The 21,624-nt window shown below is 56.0% G+C and overlaps 9 protein-coding genes across 9 annotated transcripts; 6 read left to right on the plus strand and 3 right to left on the minus strand.

Moving 5' to 3' along the window:
* Positions 1-295: 295 nt before the first annotated feature.
* Positions 296-2,569, minus strand: ISF_06741 (exocyst complex component Sec6; the record flags this gene model as incomplete). The annotated part of the gene is made up of 1 exon (XM_018850345.1): positions 296-2,569. The coding sequence occupies one exon, from the start codon at positions 2,567-2,569 to the stop codon at positions 296-298; it is 2,274 nt and encodes a 757-aa protein (XP_018702385.1).
* A 475-nt stretch (positions 2,570-3,044) lies between these two features.
* ISF_06742 (HD domain-containing protein) lies at positions 3,045-3,713 on the plus strand (the record flags this gene model as incomplete). Its single annotated transcript, XM_018850346.1, has 1 exon — positions 3,045-3,713. One exon carries the CDS (start codon positions 3,045-3,047, stop codon positions 3,711-3,713), a length of 669 nt encoding a protein of 222 aa, XP_018702386.1.
* A 344-nt stretch (positions 3,714-4,057) lies between these two features.
* ISF_06743 (Zinc finger, HIT-type) lies at positions 4,058-5,383 on the minus strand (the record flags this gene model as incomplete). The annotated part of the gene is made up of 1 exon (XM_018850347.1): positions 4,058-5,383. One exon carries the CDS (start codon positions 5,381-5,383, stop codon positions 4,058-4,060), a length of 1,326 nt encoding a protein of 441 aa, XP_018702387.1.
* Positions 5,384-6,167: 784 nt separating this feature from the next.
* ISF_06744 (hypothetical protein) lies at positions 6,168-7,229 on the plus strand (the record flags this gene model as incomplete). The annotated part of the gene is made up of 2 exons (XM_018850348.1): positions 6,168-6,595; positions 6,668-7,229. 2 exons carry the CDS (start codon positions 6,168-6,170, stop codon positions 7,227-7,229), a joined length of 990 nt encoding a protein of 329 aa, XP_018702388.1.
* Positions 7,230-8,395: 1,166 nt separating this feature from the next.
* Positions 8,396-10,042, plus strand: ISF_06745 (hypothetical protein; the record flags this gene model as incomplete). The annotated part of the gene is made up of 1 exon (XM_018850349.1): positions 8,396-10,042. One exon carries the CDS (start codon positions 8,396-8,398, stop codon positions 10,040-10,042), a length of 1,647 nt encoding a protein of 548 aa, XP_018702389.1.
* A 736-nt stretch (positions 10,043-10,778) lies between these two features.
* Positions 10,779-13,530, minus strand: ISF_06746 (DENN (AEX-3) domain protein; the record flags this gene model as incomplete). The annotated part of the gene is made up of 2 exons (XM_018850350.1): positions 10,779-13,085; positions 13,141-13,530. 2 exons carry the CDS (start codon positions 13,528-13,530, stop codon positions 10,779-10,781), a joined length of 2,697 nt encoding a protein of 898 aa, XP_018702390.1.
* A 4,910-nt stretch (positions 13,531-18,440) lies between these two features.
* On the plus strand, positions 18,441-18,812 carry ISF_06747 (hypothetical protein; the record flags this gene model as incomplete). The annotated part of the gene is made up of 1 exon (XM_018850351.1): positions 18,441-18,812. One exon carries the CDS (start codon positions 18,441-18,443, stop codon positions 18,810-18,812), a length of 372 nt encoding a protein of 123 aa, XP_018702391.1.
* A 783-nt stretch (positions 18,813-19,595) lies between these two features.
* ISF_06748 (hypothetical protein) lies at positions 19,596-19,970 on the plus strand (the record flags this gene model as incomplete). Its single annotated transcript, XM_018850352.1, has 1 exon — positions 19,596-19,970. The coding sequence occupies one exon, from the start codon at positions 19,596-19,598 to the stop codon at positions 19,968-19,970; it is 375 nt and encodes a 124-aa protein (XP_018702392.1).
* A 146-nt stretch (positions 19,971-20,116) lies between these two features.
* ISF_06749 (hypothetical protein) lies at positions 20,117-20,518 on the plus strand (the record flags this gene model as incomplete). The annotated part of the gene is made up of 1 exon (XM_018850353.1): positions 20,117-20,518. One exon carries the CDS (start codon positions 20,117-20,119, stop codon positions 20,516-20,518), a length of 402 nt encoding a protein of 133 aa, XP_018702393.1.
* Between the last annotated feature and the right edge of the window lie 1,106 nt (positions 20,519-21,624).

Consider the following 21,624-nt stretch of genomic DNA (forward strand, 5'->3'; position numbering starts at 1 on the left):
TGGAGTTGTTTTAGGTCTCTCATTTGCGCTTTTTTATACAGTCATTCGACGTCATCTATAGTAATTTGTAACTCTTTACTTTACCTCACAAGTTCACACATCAGCCCACGACCCGTACCTCACAGGAAAGTCAAAACGCTCTATTATCCGCCAACTAACACTGTAGACGTTTCTTGAATGCGCATCATAAATATCATCTCGCTCTGCATGACCACCAAATCTCCACACACCCAACGTTGTCTCCCTTCGTACAGGCTTCCATGTCATTTATTGAATCTTCCATTGCTTACTTCTTTCACTTTACTTTGGCCATGATGGTCTCAGGCCCGCGCACGACCTCGACCTGGGCGGCGCGGGCCTTGACGGCGTTGAGCATGGCGCGCTCAAAGTCGTCCCTGCTGCGCAGCACCGCCTCGACCCAGCTGATCTGCAGGTCCCAGTACGCGGCCTTGAGCGCCGCGAACTCGTCCGGCACGGCCGCGCGGTCCGCCGACAGCAGCGCGAGGAAACCCTCGGTGACGCGCCAGGTCTGCTTGATGGAGGCGCCGACGTCCGGGTTGGGCAGGGCGCCAAAGTACTCGAACGCGGTGGCGATGTCGTTGAAGAGCTTGTCGCGGAAGGGGTCCGCGCGGCGGAGCTTGGCGCCCTTGTTGCGGACGGACGACAAGTAGCGGACGAGCAGCTCGTCGGCAAAGATCTCGATGAAGATGTCGACGAGGGAGTGGTGGAGGACGGCGCGGTAGTCGCCGACGTACTCGTCGAGGGTGACGACCATCTGCTTCATGGCGGTGGCCGGGTACCAGCGCGGGGTGAAGAAGTCGGGCATGACGGCCTTGAAGTCGACGGCGAAGACGAGCTGGGCGAAGCGGTTGATGCACCAGGTGCTGCAGTCGACATAGCCGTCGCGCAGCGCGGCGAGCTCCTGCTCGACGCGCTCCAGGTACTGCGGCGTGACGTGCGGCTCGAACTTTTGCCGGAAGCTCGAGAGGTAGCCGAGGCGCGGGCCGGCGCCGGCGCCGTCGTCCTCGGCATCGTCGATGCACGCGATCTGGTCGTTGGCCGTCGCGACGAGCCAGTCCTGCAGCGCCTGGAAGCCCTCGAGGTCCGGCACCTTTCCGGCCTCGTACCGCAGCGCCTCCTCCTCCAGCATGCGCTGCTGCTGCTGCTGGCGGGCGCGCAGGCGCGCAAACATGGCGTCGATGACGCCCTCGACGACGTCGGCGCGCTGCGAGCTCGCCGCCGCGTCCACCTGCTCCCGCAGCATGCGCCACAGCGCTACTAGGTTCTTGGTCCGGAAGTAGCCGTACTCGTCCTGGTCGAGGTTGGAGCCCTCGACGTTGCGCTCGGCGAAGTCGCGCCCCTCCTGCGCGAAGATGCGCTCGATCCACTCGTCGAGGAAGCGGATGATTAGCTGGCGGAAGTCGCGCACCAGCTCAGCCTCGCGGTTGTCGATTACGTGCGGGGAGAGGGACTCCTGCGCGTGGCCCATCTTGGCCATCTTGCGGTAGTACTTCTCGGGGAAGCCGACGATCTCGAGCGTGTGGGCCGACGAGGCCTCGGGGTCGTCGACCATGCCGACGAGGAAGTCGTGCATGAGGGTGTGGTAGATGTCGGCGTAGACCTTGGCGATGTTCCAGCGCTTGGGCATGAGCGGGGTCATGCCAACGCGGACGGCGTTGAGGTCGTTGAAGAACCAGGCCATGATCTTGTCGAGCCGCTTCGGGTCGTCGAGGAACTCCTCGCGCGCGGCCGCGAACTGCTGCTCGGCGGCCAGCCGGATGGCCTCGAGGAACTTTTCCTTGTAGCCGCGTTCCTTCTTGGCGCCATCGGCGATGCCCTGGAAGCGCACGGCCATCTCCTTGTGGTCGCGGAGAGCGTCGCGCAGCGCGCGCACGCGACGGTCGCTTCGCTCCTCGGCCTCCATGATGAGCGCGAAGCGCACCACCAGCCCGTTGTTGTCGTTGACGACGAGGCTGATGAGGTTCATCGCCAGCAGGCCGACGTGCTCGTCGAACCAGTCGACGACGTCGTCGAGGCGCGCAAAGTAGTCCTCGAGCGTAGCCTCGAGGCTGGGGTCGTCGGCGCGCTGGATCTGCTCCATGGCGTCGTCGCGGATGTTGCGCAGCTGCGTGAGCTCGTAGTGGCACGGCAGCAGGTTCGGCATGGCCTCGCGGTCCTCGTCGTCGGCCTGCAGCATGGCCTCGACCGCGACGAGCCGCCCGTCAAAGGCCTCGAGGTTGCGCCGCATCGCCTCGACGGCGCCAAAGTTGCGGTGCGCCTGCGAGACGAGGTTGATGCTGGCAAAGTCGCGGATCATGGTCTGCGACTCGGAGCACAGCCGGTCAATGTGCATCATCTCGTCTTTGATCTGCTGCACCGTGCGCTGCCCGTCGGCGAGCCCTTGCATGCCCGACTGCGTGCGCTCGAGCTGCTCCCGCAGGCCGCTGCGCAGCTGCCCGTCGACGGCACCCTTCTTGCGTGCGAACTCGCGCTTGAGCCCGGGGATCTTGTCGAGGTCATCCGGGTGCCGCAGCAGCTCCGAGAGCTTCGGCGTCGGCGTGTCGTCCATGACGGGGCTGTGGTGTGCGGTCGTGTATTTGCTAGGTCGTGGCAGAGGGGGCGGCTGCAACACGAGGTCGATCAGACCATGATGCGGAGTGCGTCGAGAGGCCAGTCGAGTGCACCGGTTGCTGTGCTGGGTAGACTGAGATGTATTATCCTGCTGCTATTGATTGCAATTGAGTTCGTGATGTCGTGAGTTATCGAGGTTCCCGGCCCCGTGTTTTGTTGATCGTAGGTTGACTTGAGTTGGCCTCCAGCCACAACTACACACTCAAACTCGTGTGGCGTTGAGCCGCCCCACGCCGCCAGTGGCTGGTGTACAGCAAATGCGGCTGCCCGACCCCACGATGTCTTCGTCTTCTGCATGATACAAGTTCGGCGTGACTCAGTAAAAAGCTGGCTCTTAAACTGGCCGTCAATCGAGATGCAATCTCGTGGTAATGTAGAAGTGCCAATCTCAAACTGCGCAATCCTACATCGCCATGAATGCCTCGTTCCTTGCTGACTTTGCCGATGATGAGCTCGTCTCCCTAGCTGCGCTTCACTCGTACGACTTTATGAGCAAGCTCGACGCTTCTCACGATTGGGAGCATATTGTCCGCGTCGCGTCTCTCGCTGCCCGCATATACCGTCGCTCTATAGAATCCGGAGAGCTCACCCATGAAACGTGCTCTCTCCGCAAGATCATGCTCGCCGCCCTGCTCCACGACGTCGCGGACCGCAAGTACATTCAGCCCGACCAGGACCCCAAAACGGTCCTCTTTGAGCTTCTCACCAGCCTCGGCGCCGACCACTCCCTCGCGACTGATGTGGGGGTCATCTGCCACGGCGTCAGCTACACTGGCGAGATCCGGGACCCCGATGCCGTGGCAGCCCTTGCCCTCACTCACCGGGAGCTCGCCGTCGTGCAGGACGCCGACCGCCTCGACGCCATCGGCGCCGTCGGCATCGGTCGCCTATTTACGTATGGCGGTGCCAAGACGACTCGGCCGCTGCAGGGCTCCCTAAAACACTTTGACGAGAAGCTCCTGCACCTAGTGCCGCTCATGAAGACGGGAGCGGGCAGCGAGATGGGGCGTGAGCGAACTGAGCGGCTGCGCCTGTTTAAGCAGTGGTGGGACGAGGAGTGCAGTATCACGAACGGCGTCTAGGAGACGATCCTTGCGAGCCAAGGCCATGTTTCACGAGAGTCAGTGGCTTTAATTGCTTCCTCCGGTCACATAAGTTTGTAATAGTGCGAGGGTGCTCAGTCAAGCGCAATGAACATGGTGCGCTAAATTGTTGGTTTATGCCAAGTTATGCTTTTCCAACCAAATTCAATATGCATCTACACCTCTAGGGGACTAGAAAGTGCGTACTGTAGCTTTACAAGTTTTGTACAATGCAATGCAGCTCTGCCTGTAATGCATAGCCCAAAATCTAAAGTAGACAAACAAATTCCTTAACACCTTCGCCTTAAATCGCATGCGGTTCACGGCTCCTGCACCGCCATATGCTAGTCGTCTGTGTCGCTCTCCGATTCGCTCGGTGACCCAGAGCTGCTAGTATCGTCGTCCTCGTTCTCGTCCATGCTCTGCTCATCAATCACGGCGCCCTTGACCAACCCTCCCGCACCACCATCGCTATCCTCATACTCGTCCACCTCACCCTCCTCCACGTCATCACTTTTGCGCTTCTTGGCTGCCCTGTCGCCGGCCTCCTTACCACCAGCCGGGCCGTCCTTGCGCTTGCTACCTCCGCTTGGCGCTGCCATCGGCGATATCGAGTCCTTGGGTCCTAGTATATATGACTCTGGTAATTCCGTCCCGCTACGCAGCACAATGATGGTGGGAAACTCGAGGACGCGCGTATTGGTCAGGACGTCGCGGAGGCAATCGGTCGTCTGTAGAGGGGATACGGCGAGACGCTTGTCGGGCCGCCGCGTCTGCGGCTGGGCAAGGAAGTATTGGTATTCGAGCTGTTTTTCCTGAGGCCAAGTTTCGACGTTGGGCCCGGTGCAGGTGAACCATAGTCCAGTTTGCGGATCCTGCATGGCTGTACGGGACGGCAGGCATCGGGACTTGGGGAAGTTGCCATGGTATATGGGTTCTTCGTCGATCGTGCGGCCGTCCTTTTTTGCCTGCCGTCGCTTCGCGGCTTCCTGTTCGTCGAGCATCGTCCGGTACGCTTCGTGGAGCGGGACATTGTCCATGACCTTGGACAAGACCCTCGTCGCGTTGCACGCTTCGCTCGCCTCATCCTCCTCCGCTCGCGCCACCTCAGCCTCTGCATCGTCATCAATAAGAAACCACTCAACCTGCCAATTGATCCTCGACGTCTTCCTATTGAGCGTCGTGCTGTTCTCCTTTTGCCTGGTCATTCCGGTCGGCATGCAGAGCACCTCGACCTTGAGCTTGCGCAGCCTCTGCGCGAGGAAGCGCTCGAAACGGCGGCCCTTGGCGTCGCGCAGCAGCCGTGTGACGAGGACTTTGCGCTTGCGGCCATCGCGGCCCGCCTTCCAGCGGACCTCCTGGACGGTCATGGGCCGCAGCTCCTCGGGGTGGACGAGGTGGCGCTCGTCGACGAGGACGCGCTCGGCGCGCTGGAGGGAGCGCTCAATGCCGTGCAGGAAGTTGTAGTCGTGGTCGACTCCGGCCGGAGTACGCAGGCGCGATGGGGGAAGGTAGGCGGTCGGGTCGCGCGTGCCGCTGCAGGCGGACCAGGCCTTGTGCTTGGTGGTGCACTTGAGCGAGCAGCTGCGCAGGCCGCACCGCGGGCACTTGTATTTGGGCGGAGCGACGTGGCAGATGGCGCAAAGCGACGTCAGCATTGGGTCGGCCATGCTGAACGTCTATGGTTGAGGTTGAAGGTGGGAGAAGACAAAAGGTTCCTGTTGCGATGGCTGTTGGATAAAAAAGTTGTATCGCGCACTCTTATCTTATCAGCGCATATCCATGTCATGTATGCATATATGTACATATGTACAACTCAGTACTACCTTATCAAGTACCTATGAAGGTTGTGCATACATACATACCTACATACCACCTACGAATCCGTTGAGAGCACCTCCCACTAAGCCCGCCCAGCCCAGTGGCACTTCGTACTCGATCAATTGTCATTTTTTATTAGGAATTATTACCTAAATAGTGGTTTATTACTGATGCCCTGACGGAGTGGTGGCCCCAAGCTGATGTCATGGACGTACTAGCTAATCTAATTAACAGTGGCCCCGAATTGACCACTGGCAATACGAATAGCTCCTGCACTGGCTTGCGACAACAACTCTTGTACGAGCGCGCCTAAGAGGACAGAGGGTAGGTATCTGATACGTATTATATGCTTTTCGACTCAAGAAAGAATATTGTATGTACAATCTAGATGTATGCTGCAGCTCTTCGTCACGCCCCGCGTCGTCACAATGTCGTTGCTCTGACGACATGGCCAGGCCACCTGGTCACTGTTGTCGTAAATAAGCAAAACATCCACACAACGCCAACTTAGCATGATCCCTACCAACTGGACCCCAATAAGTTCAATCGCCTTCGTTTGAATCTAACAGCATCATTGCAAGACCTGCATCCTTTTTGCGTTATCGCAACAGCAATAACTTTGGATAGGAAAATATGGCGTGCTTGGCTAAGCCTTTGGATACGGACGCGGTCGCCCCGGCGCGTCTCGCTCTAGAGCACTCGCAGCTCGAGCGCCTCACCAAAATGTACGGTTGCCTCCTCGCAAACACGAGGGAGACCGTCTCGGACGAGGAACTCGATTCCTTAGGGATATGTCGGGGCGCATCGTTTGACGTCGACAATTTGGGCGCCAGAGAGACGCGCGACGCGTCCGCCCTCTTCTTCAGCCCGTGCGACTGGACCCAGGGCAGCCTCGAATGGGAATCATACCCCAGTTCCTGGGGCGCGGGATGGATAGACTGTGCGGACGGGCTGCCCTCGCTGTGGTCACCCCTGATGTGCGGAGAATACCGATTCAAGTGGTCCAAAGCTCGCCTCCTGGCGCTTGAGACCATCTCGAAGAACGTCTGGCGGCCGCCCGTGTAAGCCTTGGAGCCCCATGTCCACTCTGCATTGTCACCCAAAAGGGCAGAAATGCTGACTCACTTGCTCAGTCGCGACGAGCCGGAGCGCCCCAAGATCTGCCTGGACGATGAGATCAAGGAGCGCATCGGCCTCGAACTTCCATGGTACCAATTCCGCGGGAACGGGAGATACCGCAAGCACGAGTACAGCGGCGCGTGGGCGTACTTTGTCGAGGCCGCGGCTGACAAGCCGCATTCCGTCTGCGTCATGGTCGACTCGAGCCACCCCGAGGAAGGGGTCGCGATCCGGTCCGAGGTGCTGGCGGCCGTGAGAATGACCGAGTTTCAGGTTCACGGGGCCTGCTACACCCACCACTTCGTCAAGCCCGTCCTCGTCTGCACCTACTTTGGGAACGAGACGGCGCGCCTCACCCAGGCGCACTTTGACATGAAGCGCAACATGCTTGTGCTCCGCCAGTCCCGAGTGCTCGACCTGTCCGGGGAGGAGCCCCCCCCAGATGCGTGGCTCATGCTCCGCTGGATGGCCTCTGGACCGGTTGGCCAGACGTTGTATCAGCCATTGACGACTTTACCGGCTGCTCCTGACGGAGACGGGGCGAAGCGCCCGCCACAGATGACGGTTGCAGGCTGATTTAGCTTGTTTGTCTAGAGAGGAGGCCCACCGTTAGTGATTGGCTCTCGAGCAGCGCGGTAGCATTGGTGCCTTGTTCGTCTTGTTTCCGCCGGGAAAAAATGACGCGACTTGGATGCATCACAGGAATAGGCGAAACTCTTGATCCGCCTTGACGATTGGCGATGCAGGCAGGGCTGGGCGGCTACGGGCCTTGGCGAGAGCAGGCCGCGCAACGGGGCGCAGCGAGCCTCGTGGTCGTGACAAACTTGCAATAATGATGTTTCGGGAGGAACGGGCCGCTCAGGGTCACGGATCATCAGGGAGCATTGTACTCCGTCAGTACGTAAGAGCAGGAATCCAGGTCCGATAACGAGTCCCAGCTGGTGCCACAGAATCAACACCGCGGGCTATGGTGGTACGGCTACACAAAGATTTTGGATCTCAATTGTCCATCACATCAGCTTAATAGATGGTTTTTTTTTCTATTCCTTTAGTACACATTATCACGACATATATCCAACACTTTTTCGTTCCAGGCCGCTACCCCTGTGTACCTATCCACGCCCGTCACTGCCGCATCCCTTCGGCGGCTAATCCGTTGGTAAGTACTCCAGGGTTGGCTGCCGGCTACCTGCAGGAGCGGCCTGCAGCCTGCAGGCTATCCAAACGTCGCACTATTGTTATTCTTGGTGTACACTATTCGTCACAGCTATGGCTTCACAGCTCGCACAGCAGCACTCCCGTTCATGTAACTCATCCGTCCGAGTGTGGTGTCGTGGTCGCATGTCTGGCCTATCGCGAACTTTGCCTAGATGCGCCCAAAGGCTCTCGCTCTCCTCCAGGGCGCTTGCAATGTTCTGACTTGACCTCCATTTCAGTCCATTCATGGGATTTTCATGGCACAGGATTTTACCATAAAGAGGCCCGGCGTACCTCTGCTTGTTGTTTCTTTCCATCACTCAACTCCTGTTTCTTTACATCACTTCACCCGGCTCTCGTTAATTTCTATAACCCAACTCTCTTGTTTCTTCGTATAACCCAGCTCTCTTGTCTCTTTCCATCACTCATCCCTCTTGTTTCTTTTCATAGCTCAACTCTACTAAATTCTTTTTCCCCCGTCTTTTACTCTTCGTCTACTCTCTTCTTCGTCCGCTCAGTCTTCTTCGTCTGACAAGTCCAACAAAATGGACAAACAGTCCCAGATCCCGGCAAGCATCCCTCAGTCGGTCGAGGAATGGCTTGCGCTGGTTCAGCGGGAGGAATTTATTGACTCTGCCGTCAAGAGTGGCCAAAAGCTCATGCACGTGGCGCAGACTGCATACGAGTCTGGCTCCAACATTCGTCCTTCTGAATTTCTTCACCTTCGCGCCTTCTGGGATATCAAATCGGGATTGGATCTCATGGATTACCTTTATCGCGACAACGACAAAACAGAATACCGAGGCTACGTGTCGCCAGCCAATGATGTTAAAGCAGCTGAACTATTCAGCAAGATGTCTCGCTTTTGGACAAGGTATCTGGAAGCCATCAGAAATGACTTGGGTCTTGCCACGGATATCGAATGTGGCGGATGGGAAACGGTGCGATTCTTGCAGGAAATGACCTGTTATCACATCAAACCATCTCAAAATACCCCTTTCAAGGGAAATGTGTTCAAAGGAGGGTACTCTCCAGCCGACGACGATGATGGCGACGGCAGTGCTATCCACGGTCTGCGGGCGAAATTTGAGAACATGAAATTGAAAACAGCTCAGTCCGATGAGACCAAAATGGGGCCCCACGGTACACCCTATGTCGAGCCCTTCCATATGGCCGCCAAGTCAGACTACAACCATCCTTCAAAAGATGAAATGTACCCCAACACGGCGCTCCTCTTCCTACTTGAGGAAGTCAGAAAGGAAATCTCAGCCGAGGTGCCTTTGTTCAACTGGATCCTGCCGCGACTGGGCTTGCATCTGCTTGCCAGCAAGCCTAACAGCAGGAAGAATCAGAATTTCATCAAGGGGACCAAGACCGAGCTTATGCAGGCCCAGGTTGATGGATATCTCTGCCGTCGAGATGAGGATCAAGATGAGGATGGGCAGTCTTCAAACTTTTCCGAGATACCTCTGGCCATCTGCGAAGCCAAGCCGTTTGTGCGAGTCCAGCACGCGGAACGCACTCTTCGCCAGGAGACCGCAGAGATGGCCTGCTGGATCGCACAGCACGGGCACAGCCAGGAGGGGCTGCTGCAGCGGTCCAAGTCCGGAAGGTACAGGCGGCTGATGGTCTCCCACAATCGCCACGAGATCTACATCATCATCGGCGAGTACGGCGACGAGTATCAGCGGTACATCCAGGGCGAGATCAGCTTGCGGGGTACAGCGCCCGTCGAGAGGTCCCCCGACTTCGACGCCGAGGCGAACAAGCGCCGGGCGCAGGGTTCCGGCTCGTACAACGAGCAGGTAAAGACGCTGCCTGAGGGGAGGGGCCGGCCCACGGAGAGCCGGCCGGGTCCCCGGCCGGCGCCGGCAAAGCCGCAAACCGGGAATCAGGTCCGATCACACAAGCGGGTTGACGGGGCGGCGGCTAACAAGCCGCCGCCGCCGACGCGCATGACGACTCGATCGCAGACGCCAACGGGGCGAAACCTCCCGCCGGCGGACGAGTTCCTGATCATGCATCAATTTGGCCCGTTCATCACAAAGGATGCAGCACACATGGAGCATCTGGTTCGTCGTCTCATCGGCTTCATGCTTCAGCTGAGAGATTCGACGCTGGCCACGGGCACGGGGCAGGCCAAACCTGCGGCCAGAGCACTCAGCTCATCGGCTTCGGTTAAAAAGGCATAGGGAGGATCGGGAGGATCGGGAGGATCAGGAGGATCAGGAGTGGTAGGCAGGATAGGCAGGATAGGGAGTTAATTGGTAGTAACAACAGAGAAAGACAGAAAATGTGGAAACTAGAAAAGAAATTGAGAAAGATAAAACCCTTGATCACTGGCTGGATCTTCTATCGTCACTATCATCGCTATCGCCACTATCATCACTAATCGTCACGATCATCACTGCCATCGCTGGCCTCTTTAGCGCTAGCCTTAACAACAGCAGCTTCACGACGCCACAGGTAGGTACCTTCGGTGCTCGCACATTGCAAAATCGACCAACTACGCTGAGAGCACCCTTCATTATTGAAGTCGAATCAATATTAAGTCATACTAACTGTCTCCTACATAAAAAACAAACAGTGCTAAGTCGTCGGTAAGTAGATACAAATAGATACAACAGACTAAAATGTCAAAAAGAACGCCCAGGTCGCAGGACCTTTAAAAAGGACGAGAAAAAAGTGCCCAGCAAAAGAAAAAGACAATCCAAAAAGTCGCCTGCCAAATACATATAGCCACGAAAAACTATATATACACCCAAAATAAAAAGTCTCAATGCAAGAGGATATATAATGGCCCGCCATCATGACGCGTCCGGGAGAAAGCTTGCCAGAGAGAACAAGAAGAAGTAGTAAGAAAAGTGATAAAAAGCAAAATGTCCAAACCTGTCATTTTCCATAGCCGATATTCCTTGTGATAACCGCTTAACGAGTACCACCGAGGGCGCTGATGCGAGCGCCCGACGGCCTGTGCAGCAGGGAGTCGCTGTGCTTTGCGACGACGCCCTGCTCGTTGCCGGCGGCGCTGTCGCTGCGGGCCTCCTCAAACTCCTCCTCGTCGTCCTCGACAATCTTGGTGGGGACGTCCTCGCGCTGCTGGTAGTACTGGGCGCTGTTGCGCTCCGGCGTCGTCGTCGACGAGACAAACGACATGGCGGTGCTGCTGCGGTTGGGCACCAGGTCGGGCGTGGGGGGGATGCTCGAGGGCCGGCCGGAGCGGCGACGGAGCCTCTCCTCGCCAACCTCGGAAGTGGCAGCCGAGTGGCTGTCGTCGTCGCTCTGGGCGGCACTGGGCAGGTTGCTGTGGCGGCGAGACGGCGTCTCGGCATCCTGGGCCATCTGCAGGCTCTCGACAGCAGCCTGGCATTGATCCGCAATGTTGCGAACAATGTGCGCAATCGCGTCCGTCTTATCCTTGAGGTGGCGGTCAGCGACGTCGGCGAAGCTGGCGGCCGAAAGCCTCTTGGCGCTGCGAGACAGCCTCAGAGACTGCGTCTGTTCCTCGGTCATGCCCTCGGTGCTCTCTTCCTCGTCGCCGGGAAGATCGTCGTAGAAGCCCTCTTCAATCTCCTTGACCAGCTCGTCGGGCTTGGTGAGCGACTGAATCAGGTGCTCCATGTGGTGGCTCTGGCCGCCAATCAGGCTGCGAAGGTGAAGGACAACACGGCGAGCCTCGTCACGCTGGCGCACAAGTGTTGTGCTAGTGTGTTGCAGCTGGGAGAGCTCCTTCTTGTTCTTCTTCCGTTCACGCTCCAGCTCCTCAGCGATCTCTTGCTGAAGTACCAGGGCCTCGAGGGCATCATCGCGTTGCTTCTCGGTGCCGCTGAGGCGGGTCGACATGCGCGCGTTATCCTCCTTCTGCTGGTCAATGAGACCTGCAAGGCGGCGGTTCTCGCGCTTGTGGGTCTCGATCTTGACCTTGAGATCCTGAGTCTCTTTCGTGAGCTGCTCAGCAAACGCCTGAAACTTGAGGAACTGTTGCTTCCAGCTCTCAAGCTCTTCAACCAGATAGTTGTTGCGCTTGTTGACCTTGTTGAGCTCCGTGTCCATACGGCCCTTCAGGTTGATGAAATCCTGCCAAGCCTCCTGAGCGTCACGGGAATATTGGTTACGCTCTCGCACAATCTCGTTCAGATGTCTCATGGAAACCTTGGTCATGAGCGGCTTCTTAACCGAACCACCAAAGACAGCCTTGATACCTGTGTTGCGGCCAAGCTTCTCACAGACGTGGTCCATGACAGCCATGACGGAGTCTTGGTTCCACCACTCTGGATCCTGAATGGACTCAACCTCGCCGCGCATGACAATAATCTGGCCAGCAGGTACAAGCTTACCACCACCATAAGCAGAGCGAAGGTGGTGCGGCACACCAGCGGGAACAACATCGCCATTGAGCGCTTGGGTCAAGCGAGTCACGAACTTGTTACGCTGACCGGGACTGAGTGCGGTAGGGGGGCTGGAAGTGAGCACAAAGTTGCGGTCAAGGTCCACGACGAGAGCGTCGTTGGGCGCGTTGAAGAGCGAGCGGCATTCAGCAGTGACGCCGAGGATATAAGGCCCCGGCTCCTGAACAAGCTCACTGGCATGGCGGGCATGGACAACAGGAACGTAAAGGCCACTCCATTCGTAGACTCGCACACAATATCGGACAGTCTCGGCCGCAACAGTGAGCATGGCAGGATAGTGACTGACAAAGATGATGCGGCGGGTAGGTGAAATGGCAGCTTCAATGACACCGACAATATTGGGAATAGACAGACAGTTAAAGAGCGGCCACATGGCGAAATTCTGGAATCCAGTGGGTGATGAGGGGAATTGGTAGCAGAGCGCGTAATCCTTCATGTCGATACGGACAAGGTCGTTGAGTCGGGGCGCCGGGAAGCTGAGAATACGCGAGACTTCTTCGGCGTGGAAGAGGTTCGTTGCCTTGTTCCAGTGAATCCACATGCCACGCAGGTAATCGCCAAGGAGGTTATACAGAGGGTATCGGGAAAGGAAGGAGAGACAGTACGGGATCCAGTACGTCTCATCCGGGTTATCGTAGAAGTCGGTCTCAGTTCGCTTGCGCAGATCACGGATCGTCTCAGCTCGTTTCTCGTCAGCGCGAGACCACACACGCAGGCAGATACCGTAAAGGGTCTGCGATGAGTCCTGCTGCAGGACGAAAGAATGATGCGAGCAGTGAGGTTGGCTACGGCCGGTGCAAATCTCAACATCGTGGGGGAAGCAAGCCTGAAAAGTCAGTGTTAGATACTGGCGTCTGAGATTATAGTTTCCATGTACGAACCCTCATAGCGGCATGGAGAGCTCTGGCGATTTCATTGTCCTGCTCCAGGCGAGGACTGCTCCCCAGAATCTCCGGCAGCCAGAACTGGCTGACAGCGCCCTTCATGTGGCCAATCTTTCCCTGAACAGGCGCTGGGGCTCTGACCCATTGTGAGGGCTCGCGGCCAACACCGCAGACAAGGTAAGCATGCGTGAGAGTCTTTGGGGTGCGCTGTTGGGGTTTGGCGTTGAAACTCGAGGGGATCGGCTGGGTGATGCGAGAGTGAAGCGAGGAAGTTCGGCTGGGGATGAGCATGGTGTCGCCGGTCTGGTCGCGAGTGAGCGGCCGGCCCTCCCGCTCGCCGGTGCGCGGGCGCGTGAAGCTCGGGTGAGCGCTGAGAGACGGAGGCATGGTGAGTGAGTGAAGCTCTACTTCGGCTCGGGACTCTGGAGGGCTACTCCGTAGACTGGTCCAGATTGAAAAGCTGGAAAGACGGTTGGTACCAGTTGCTATCCAGCCATTTGACACCTAGGTGGGAGAGAGACAAATGAGTTGGAAGGGTGAGGGCGGTGGCACGGTTGATATTAGGACTGGGAGTGGACGGACCAGGGGGCCAGGACGACAATGCCGTGGCACACTGGTACCATGTACAAATCAAAGCGACAAGGCTTGGGAGCGGGCCTGACAAAGGCTGCAGCAGGCGGAAGATCCGGGCCCAATAGTTGGCTGGTCTCATCAGGGGTTGGCTCTTATGGCCCGCCTAAACTCATGACTAGCCTCTTCGCGGATAACAGTCAGGGAGCAGGCTTCCTGAGAGAAGAGAGGACGACCAGTGGCGTCGGCCCCCAGACACCCCAGGAAAGATATCCGTACCGGCTCCAGCGCCCTCCACGGCTGATAGCGAGTGGTAGGTGAGGATTTGCAGTCCAGTCTTGAGCAGCGCACCAAGTGATGGTGGTGGAGCTAACAGGCAGCTTGATTCGGTGCAAATCATCGTTTCAGCCTGGGTTACCCCTGTTGCAATTGCCTTGCGAATGGCTTTGGGCTCCCTTTTTCGCGCCGCAGCAATCAGTATTGATTACAGAGTATTGGTCAAGAACTCAGCCCACCCTTCTTCCAGTTGGCCAGCCATTGATGAGCGTACGCAGTATAGGGGCGAAAAAGGAGAGTGCGCAAAGCTGGAAGCCGCCTTGTACTCTGTACTCGGTTGGTGCAAAGTTTCTGGCCAGAGTCCTAGCACCAGGCCGCTAGAGTGAGGCGCTTGTGGCGCCGCGCAGGGGCCTCTTGAATAGAGACCAAATTGAACTCCACGGCTCTTGAGTCCAGCCAGTCCTTCATCAGCAGGGCGCTGAACAAAGTAAATTGTTCGTCAATGTCCGCCCGGGTTGGTGGGGAAGGCGGACGAACAGACAGCAGACTGCTAACTAAGACATATCAGCGAAGAAGCAAAAAGTGACACGTCTCTCCGCAGCGGGAGAGAAGAACGAAGAAGGAAGGAAGAAGACTTGTGTATGAAGAGGAAGGACTGGCAGCCGTGTTTTCTTGAAAAGAAAGCACAATCAGCACCCTACTTACTGTATGTGGGTTGCTGGCTTGCCCCCTACCTGCGATGGCGTTGAGTTGTTCCAGTACCTGTACCTGGTACCTGGATATTGTTAGTGGTTGCAGCCAAGCCCTTCTCGCTTCTTTTAACTCTTTGCCCGCTATATATTGAACTTGGGGCGACCGATAAAAGTACTGTGCGGAGTATCCTTGACCAGTTGCTGATGATGAAGCTCGTCCGTTTGTCTTGCTTGCACGGATATATCTGCCAGCTGCCGTTGCCGCCTTACTAAGAAAGCAACCGCCAGCAAACAGACACAGACGACGAGTGGAGGCCCCGCGCGAGACCTGGTACCTAATATTCGTACGTCTCCTCTGCATCAACTTGCATAAAACGAGGAGGCAGACCACGCGCAATATATTTCAAACTTGAATCATCTGCAGCCCATCTGCGATACGCGTCACGCATTTAACCTGCACGATGAGCAACTTTATTAATTCCCAACATTCTCGGCGTTGGTTCTTGGCCATGTTCAATGCCAAAACCCCACCAACACCTGTCGGTCAAGTATCCCTACATTGAATTGATATCGTCGCAATATTACAGACTATTTGATGGTGCTCGTTATCGAGGTCCGCTACTGCTGTGACGTCGCTATCCAGGTACGGATACTAATGCAGGTGATGGCGCCAATAGTCTGCTCGTCATACGGACAAGTGCTAATTCAGTGCTCTTCAGCTGGTCCATGGAAGATTCTCAAACAAACTGTGCGATTTGGAGTCAGCTTCGCCCATTCAGTCTTCTACGCAACCCGAATTAACTTAGTCGTTTCGACATGTAGAGTTAGTGTGTTGGAGATGGCGGCGGGAACAGCCAGTGTGTCAAGACGACACACACCAGCCGATCGCAGGCCCAAAAAAAGGATGGCAATCTGGTTGCGCTCGAGCGAAAGCAGGCACGCAGCGATCAACGCGACCCTGCCTAACCAATACAGATTACTACCAGTACGAGGCCACTACATATGCAGCATGCAAATTACCAGCACAGCAACAGAGCAGGGTGTCAGAGCCTGCAACTCCTGCAACGCCTGCAACTCCTGCAGCTGCCCGTCAGCAGCTTGTTGGTGTTGCAACTCCAGAACCAGAATCGCGCTGCCCCTGGTCCAGGGGTAACCTGGAAAAGAAATGGCTAGCGCCTCAGATCCCAGTCTAGCTCGCCCAGATCCCAGCATGCCCAGTCGCTAGTCTCCCTACCTTGCCATGTGCCGCCTACGGGCCGGTTCGTTTCAAGCGGGTGCGTTATTACTGGATTGATACTATTGTCTCTCATCGAGAACGAGACGAAAGGCGTCGACTGAGATTTGTGTTAATTGCTCTCTTGCAATGCGCTGGTGTTGTGGCGAGTGCGCCTTTCGAAAAATAACTCATTCAAGGAGCGCATACGGACACTCACAGGTACAAGCCAATGGGATCGTGTCATTGCGACTCTTCTAATTGCCTTTTTTTTTCCTCGGCAATCGCTTGGTCCAGTGCCGTCAGGAGAGCACTGCCGTCGCCTTGACCACCCACCAACACCGCCCTCTCACTCTCTCCCCCCCTCCCCCGCCAGCAACACACCTATCAGCTGCCGATGAGCCCTTTCCCATCTGGCCAGGCTTGCAACTTCTCGAATGACGATCACTTACAAAAACATGCTTGGGTCATCAACCTGTCCTCGCATGATACGGCCGTACCCGCTTGTGGCCAGCGAAAGGCATGAAAAGGTCCGAGCCCACCCACGCTGCAAGCCAGCCTCACCTTTCGGGCGTCACGAAATGTAATTTGCCTTTGACGTGCAGCAGTCCGCGTATACGTCACCCTGCTGCATGAAAGAAGGTCCCTCCGAAACGAAGGAACAAATCAAAAACTCACCAGTGAACCCCCATTCTTTACTAATGAGCTTCCTCACATCTTGCATCGCCAGCAATTTCGCTTGTTTGCAGAATTTCTACGAATTACTGAGAATGCCTTTGGCAGCGATAACAGGGAAGGAAAATCAAGACAGCCTCTTCGGTATAACTTAATATACGGCCGGTGGTGTAGCGGCTGGAATCACAAGCACATCACAGCTGAATCAGTCGTCCGGAGCAGTCCAGATCGGCCATCTCAATCGAAACATTGCAAGCGGGCGCCTATTTATCAATGCTTGTCGCAAACCTGCTCCAGCAAAGGTGCCACGCGAGTTGCATCCCCAGGCTGATCGGAGCTTGTTTTGCTTTTTCCATCTTTACCTCTGTGTCTCATCACAGACCGCTGCTATTTTATTTTTCTTGTAGTTTTTTTCGTCTTCAATTTTTGCTTTTCCTTCTTCAGCCCATTGGCCAATGCCTGTGCCAAGCAACTCGTTTCTTCCTTTTTCTCGCCCCGTGGCGCCAACCTCAGCCAAGGGATGAAAAGACCAGCCAGCTCCTCCAACCTGGTCCGCCTTTCAACCCAACTCAACAAGGCTGTCTAGCACAGGATGATCCTGCTTCATCTCCCTTCGAATTCAAGACATTCTATCTAGTTATTCCGCGGCACATCAAACAAACTGTACCGCGTCGGCTGTGCACAACCTATAATTACCTCTTTCCGTCGCGTGTGGCGAGACCTTCGGAGACATCCTATGAGTCCTGATCAAATCTTGATTTTCGGCACGGGCGAAACTTTTTTTTTCGCCACAATGGCGAGCCCCCTTGCTTATTCCCGCTGTTATTATACCCTCGAACTACATTCGAAACGACATATAACGGAAGAAAGGCGGCGAACAGATATTATTATTCTATTGTTTTTTACACCGGTCCCGCATGCAACTCACCGCCTACTTGTTGGCCCAACAGGCATTGGGAGACTCGTATGATATCTCTCGTCCTGCCCATGGTCCTATCCGATGGCGCATGTTTATGCTTTCTGGCATCCAGCATCCAAGCAGATTCCCACATCTCCACTGGTCTTCCCGCCACCGAGGGATTCTACAGAAGCAACATTGGTAGTCCCGCGTGTCCTGCTGTAGAAAAAAAAAACCTTCGGACGGAGAATTTTTCAGCCCCCATGGAAGGAAGGCTGCATGATGCGGTGAAGGAGAGCGCGGCTAACACGATGGCAAACGTATCCTCCGGCGCCCAATGCTGCTTTTCCGATGCTGTCGTTGAATTGGTCAGCTCGCTCACCGCCGTAACTTTTGAGTGCCTGCAATAAGCTTGCCAGCGCCACTGCACATGAAAATTTAAAGGAGCAACGTGCAAATTTTTCGTTTTACGCTCTCGTTTGCGCTGCTATTCTATGGATTGTACGCAGAGCTCCTTTTTGCCCTACACAGTTCACACTCGCGCCGAGTGGACATATCAAGCCCGATGTCAAAAAGTTCTGTCGTCTAATAACAGTCACTCGAGCGCTTCCGAAGTGTTGACGGTATGCATATCAAACAGTACAACCCCGGGCACGCTCCAGCTTTCGTCGCAGAAGCAAGGATACGCAGCTTGTTCTTGCAACATCCTAGTTATCGTAGCTACCCTATACCAAATACATCGCGGCAACGCATTTGAATCTGCACGTCCGCTACGATTATATGCAGTTCATTTATGGTAGAAAAAAGTTTTTGACCAATATTTTTATTAAGCAGGAGTTTCTTGCTGCCACGAGGGCACTCTGCAAGTATCATGAGCTGTAATAAGGTCCCTTCCAAAGATGCTTAATAACTTCTTATCCTACATCAAAGAAATATCCTACGAGTGCATGGTTTCAACGCTGAACAAGAAACGATGGAAGTCGCCGGGTTGGCGCTGGCCATCGGTGGCCTCGCTGGGCAGGCCGTGTCCGGACTCACCATCCTCAAGGCCTTCTTCGCGGCGTATAAAGTGGCCAGCACCAAGGTCAACACACTCAACTTCGAGCTCGAGTCCCTCGTGTCGACACTGCAGGAAGTTGAGCGCCTGCTGCGGCAATCACGCCACAATGCGCCCTTCCCGCCTCGGCTGCAGACTCCCGCATCTCAGGGAATGCTACCGCCCTCCTCTGCGAGCTGGTCATCGCCCGGCGCAGGCGGTTCTTCAGGGACGTGCGATATGAGAGCAAGTAGCGGCGATTTGTCTGGGACCACCGAGTCGTCGCTTCGGTGCTTGAGCGGCGCGTGACGCTGTGCGAGCAAGATGTCGCGGCCTGGAGCGCAGCCCGCCATAGACTTAATTTTAGCGTATGGTCCGATGTGCGTGAGTTTGCCCGCAAGATGAAAATCGCGACGAACAAAGATCTATTACGAGATAGCCGTCCGGATCACTGACTATAGATAGGCAATTGGAAACTCGTTATCGAGGTTGACTCTGTGCGTACACCCAGGTGTAGCCTAAATCAAGAGGCAATTTACTAAATTGGGATGTTTTAGCTCTACTGCGCATGAGAATCTGACAATTAGTCGGGATATCAAGCACCAGCTTGACAGCATCGCGTCTGCAAGCGACGCCCTGCTCCGGTCTTATCACAGCACGGAGTCGAGTCAACAACTGCAGCAATCCTCGTTCGGGGCGGCGCTCGCGATGTTGGACACGGCCCGTAGAGACAGTCACGACTCGTAGAGATAGTCACGACGAGCAGATGGACCTCATGCGGAGCATGGCGCATAACATCTCGACGATTGCGTCGCAGCTCTCCGGTGGTGGCGGCTCGTGGCCGCAAAACAGCGGTTGAAACTCGCCAGCCGGGGTATGGGTCAGCCCGCAAATGGGTCGCCATTCGCCGGCAGGTATGCCGGTCCCAAGCCCAGGCAGCATGCACTGGGAGCAAGCGATGTTGCCCTCTCCAGAGCAAGATGCGACGGCCAACTGTGAGTGGGAAACTGGGCTATCGAGCCGTTCGTCTCCCCCGCCTCTTCCCAAAATGATCTTACCTGAGCTCCCGCTGGTGTTAATTTCAATTTAGGCATGCCTCATGCTGTGGCAAAGCTGCCACCGGAAGAGGCGTGGTCGTGCTCGAATGTGCTCGGGATCGACCAGCTCTCTAGCGTTGAGAGCCGGTGTCTGTTCTGCGAGATCGCTAAGAACGGCCGTTTCACGGGTGGCATATTTGTCGACGCCGTGGCCCTTGGCAGACACCTGGTGGACAATCATTCTTTTGGCGGCTGTCACTTAGACCAGACATACGGATCCGCGGCCGACTTCGCGGCCCATGTATTCCAGCACCAGTGCGGCCAGGCGCCAACGCTTGGAGAACCGTGGGCGCTGAGGACCGTGCGCAAGAAGCTTCAGATATTTGCTCGCGGCGTCCGCGACCTCCAGAAAGCCTGCAGCCAGACCTGACGAGCACGCGAGGGTCTCATTACGGGGCTGAGCAGGCACCGTCCCCGGCGACCCTGCTGCGGACACAAGTCTGCCATCCCCTACAGAGTCAGGGACAGTGGCGAGTGAAAACCGATGTGGACGGTAACTCAACCGCCAGTTATGCAATGGCTGATTCTGATATGGCTGGCATCGCAGCAGCTTTCCGAAAACGCGAATCCTCGGCTGATCCAAACTTGGCCGAGGCTGTGTACAGAGCAGCCATACTTGTCGAGGAAGCTACCGTATCAGAGCTCCTACCAGGCCTGTCATCGCAGAGCAACGAGTGGACAGAGCACGCACATAGATTGCAGCTCGCGCTGGGGTGCCTCGCAGATGCAAAAGACGACAACGATCCGCCGCCGCCGCCGTTCGCGCATGGCCACTTCATCACTCGACCGAGCCCGTGGTTCGCCAACTGCCGAAGCTGCCAGCTGAGCGCCAAGATGCGCGTGGCATACACATCCCACCTGACAGCCAGGCTTCACCTGTTGACACAGCATAGGCTGCAAGACAACAACACCATATAAATTCTCTTGCAGAGTAACATGACCCTACTTCCAATGTACGTCAAGCCTCAATGGTTTCCGCGAATTCCGCCAGACGACTCGCTCTTTGACCGAATCGACCGGTGGATGCTGCATTGCTTTCTTGCGTCGCCGGACTGGAGGACACTCTTTCGGACGTTTAACAATCCCAACAACGGCTCTTCATGCACCATGGAGGACTGGTCAGTGGAGGTGCTTCGCCACTGGGGAGTCGAAGAGAAGAGTGGCTTCACGCATCCTATAATGGACCCGTTAGACGATGCCGTCAACAGTCGCGATCATACCGCCTCGGCAGCGAGCATCGAAGCCAGTAAATGCCCGACGGAGCCGTTAGTCTCAGAGAGCCTCATAAACCCGTTTATCTGCCCCTACGAGGGCTGTAATTCCATGTTTAGATCGGGGTATCGACTGATGCGTCATCAGGACATTGTACACATCGAGCCGAGAAGAAAGGTCAAATGCGAGCTCTGCGTCGAGGAGCGGACATTTGTCAGACCATCCGCTCTGACAAGGCATTACAGAGTCGTCCATCCCAACGCCGCCTTGCCAGGCAGAAAGTACAGATGAGGTCTCTGCACCAGGACCGGGCAGAATACCTTTGGATGGTTGCGGGGTTGACTAACCATTATCAAGAGAGTGACCCGAGGGGTATGCCACCCTCGCGCCGTGCCGCCAATGGGGCAGTATAGAAAACTCAAGGGCCGCCCGACCAGGAACGAATCTTGCGTGCCGTCTACTATAGTAGCAGCGTTAACTGCGCCTAGGAAAAGTGAAATGGAGAGCTGATCGTGGAGAGCCCGGGGGAACCTTTTCAATCGACCAGAGCCGCAGTGGTTGGGTTGCCCATCGTTTCCTAGAGAGGCGACCAGTGCCAACTCTTTTTGTCCTGACCAGGGAGATCTGCACTGCGTGCTTGGTTGGGTTCATGTCACGTAGCCTTCGTAAGGGCTTCGTTGCTCTGATCGGGTTCGGGGGCACGATGTCATCCGGCCCGCCCGTGATGGGGCCTTGTCACGGAAAGCTCCCATGCTGCTCTCTGTATGCAGGATAGATTAATGTAAATATCGGAGAATACCTGCAAGGATATG

Source organism: Cordyceps fumosorosea (assembly GCF_001636725.1).
Source record: "Cordyceps fumosorosea ARSEF 2679 chromosome Unknown scaffold_18, whole genome shotgun sequence".
Taxonomy (NCBI): Eukaryota; Fungi; Ascomycota; class Sordariomycetes; order Hypocreales; family Cordycipitaceae; genus Cordyceps; species Cordyceps fumosorosea.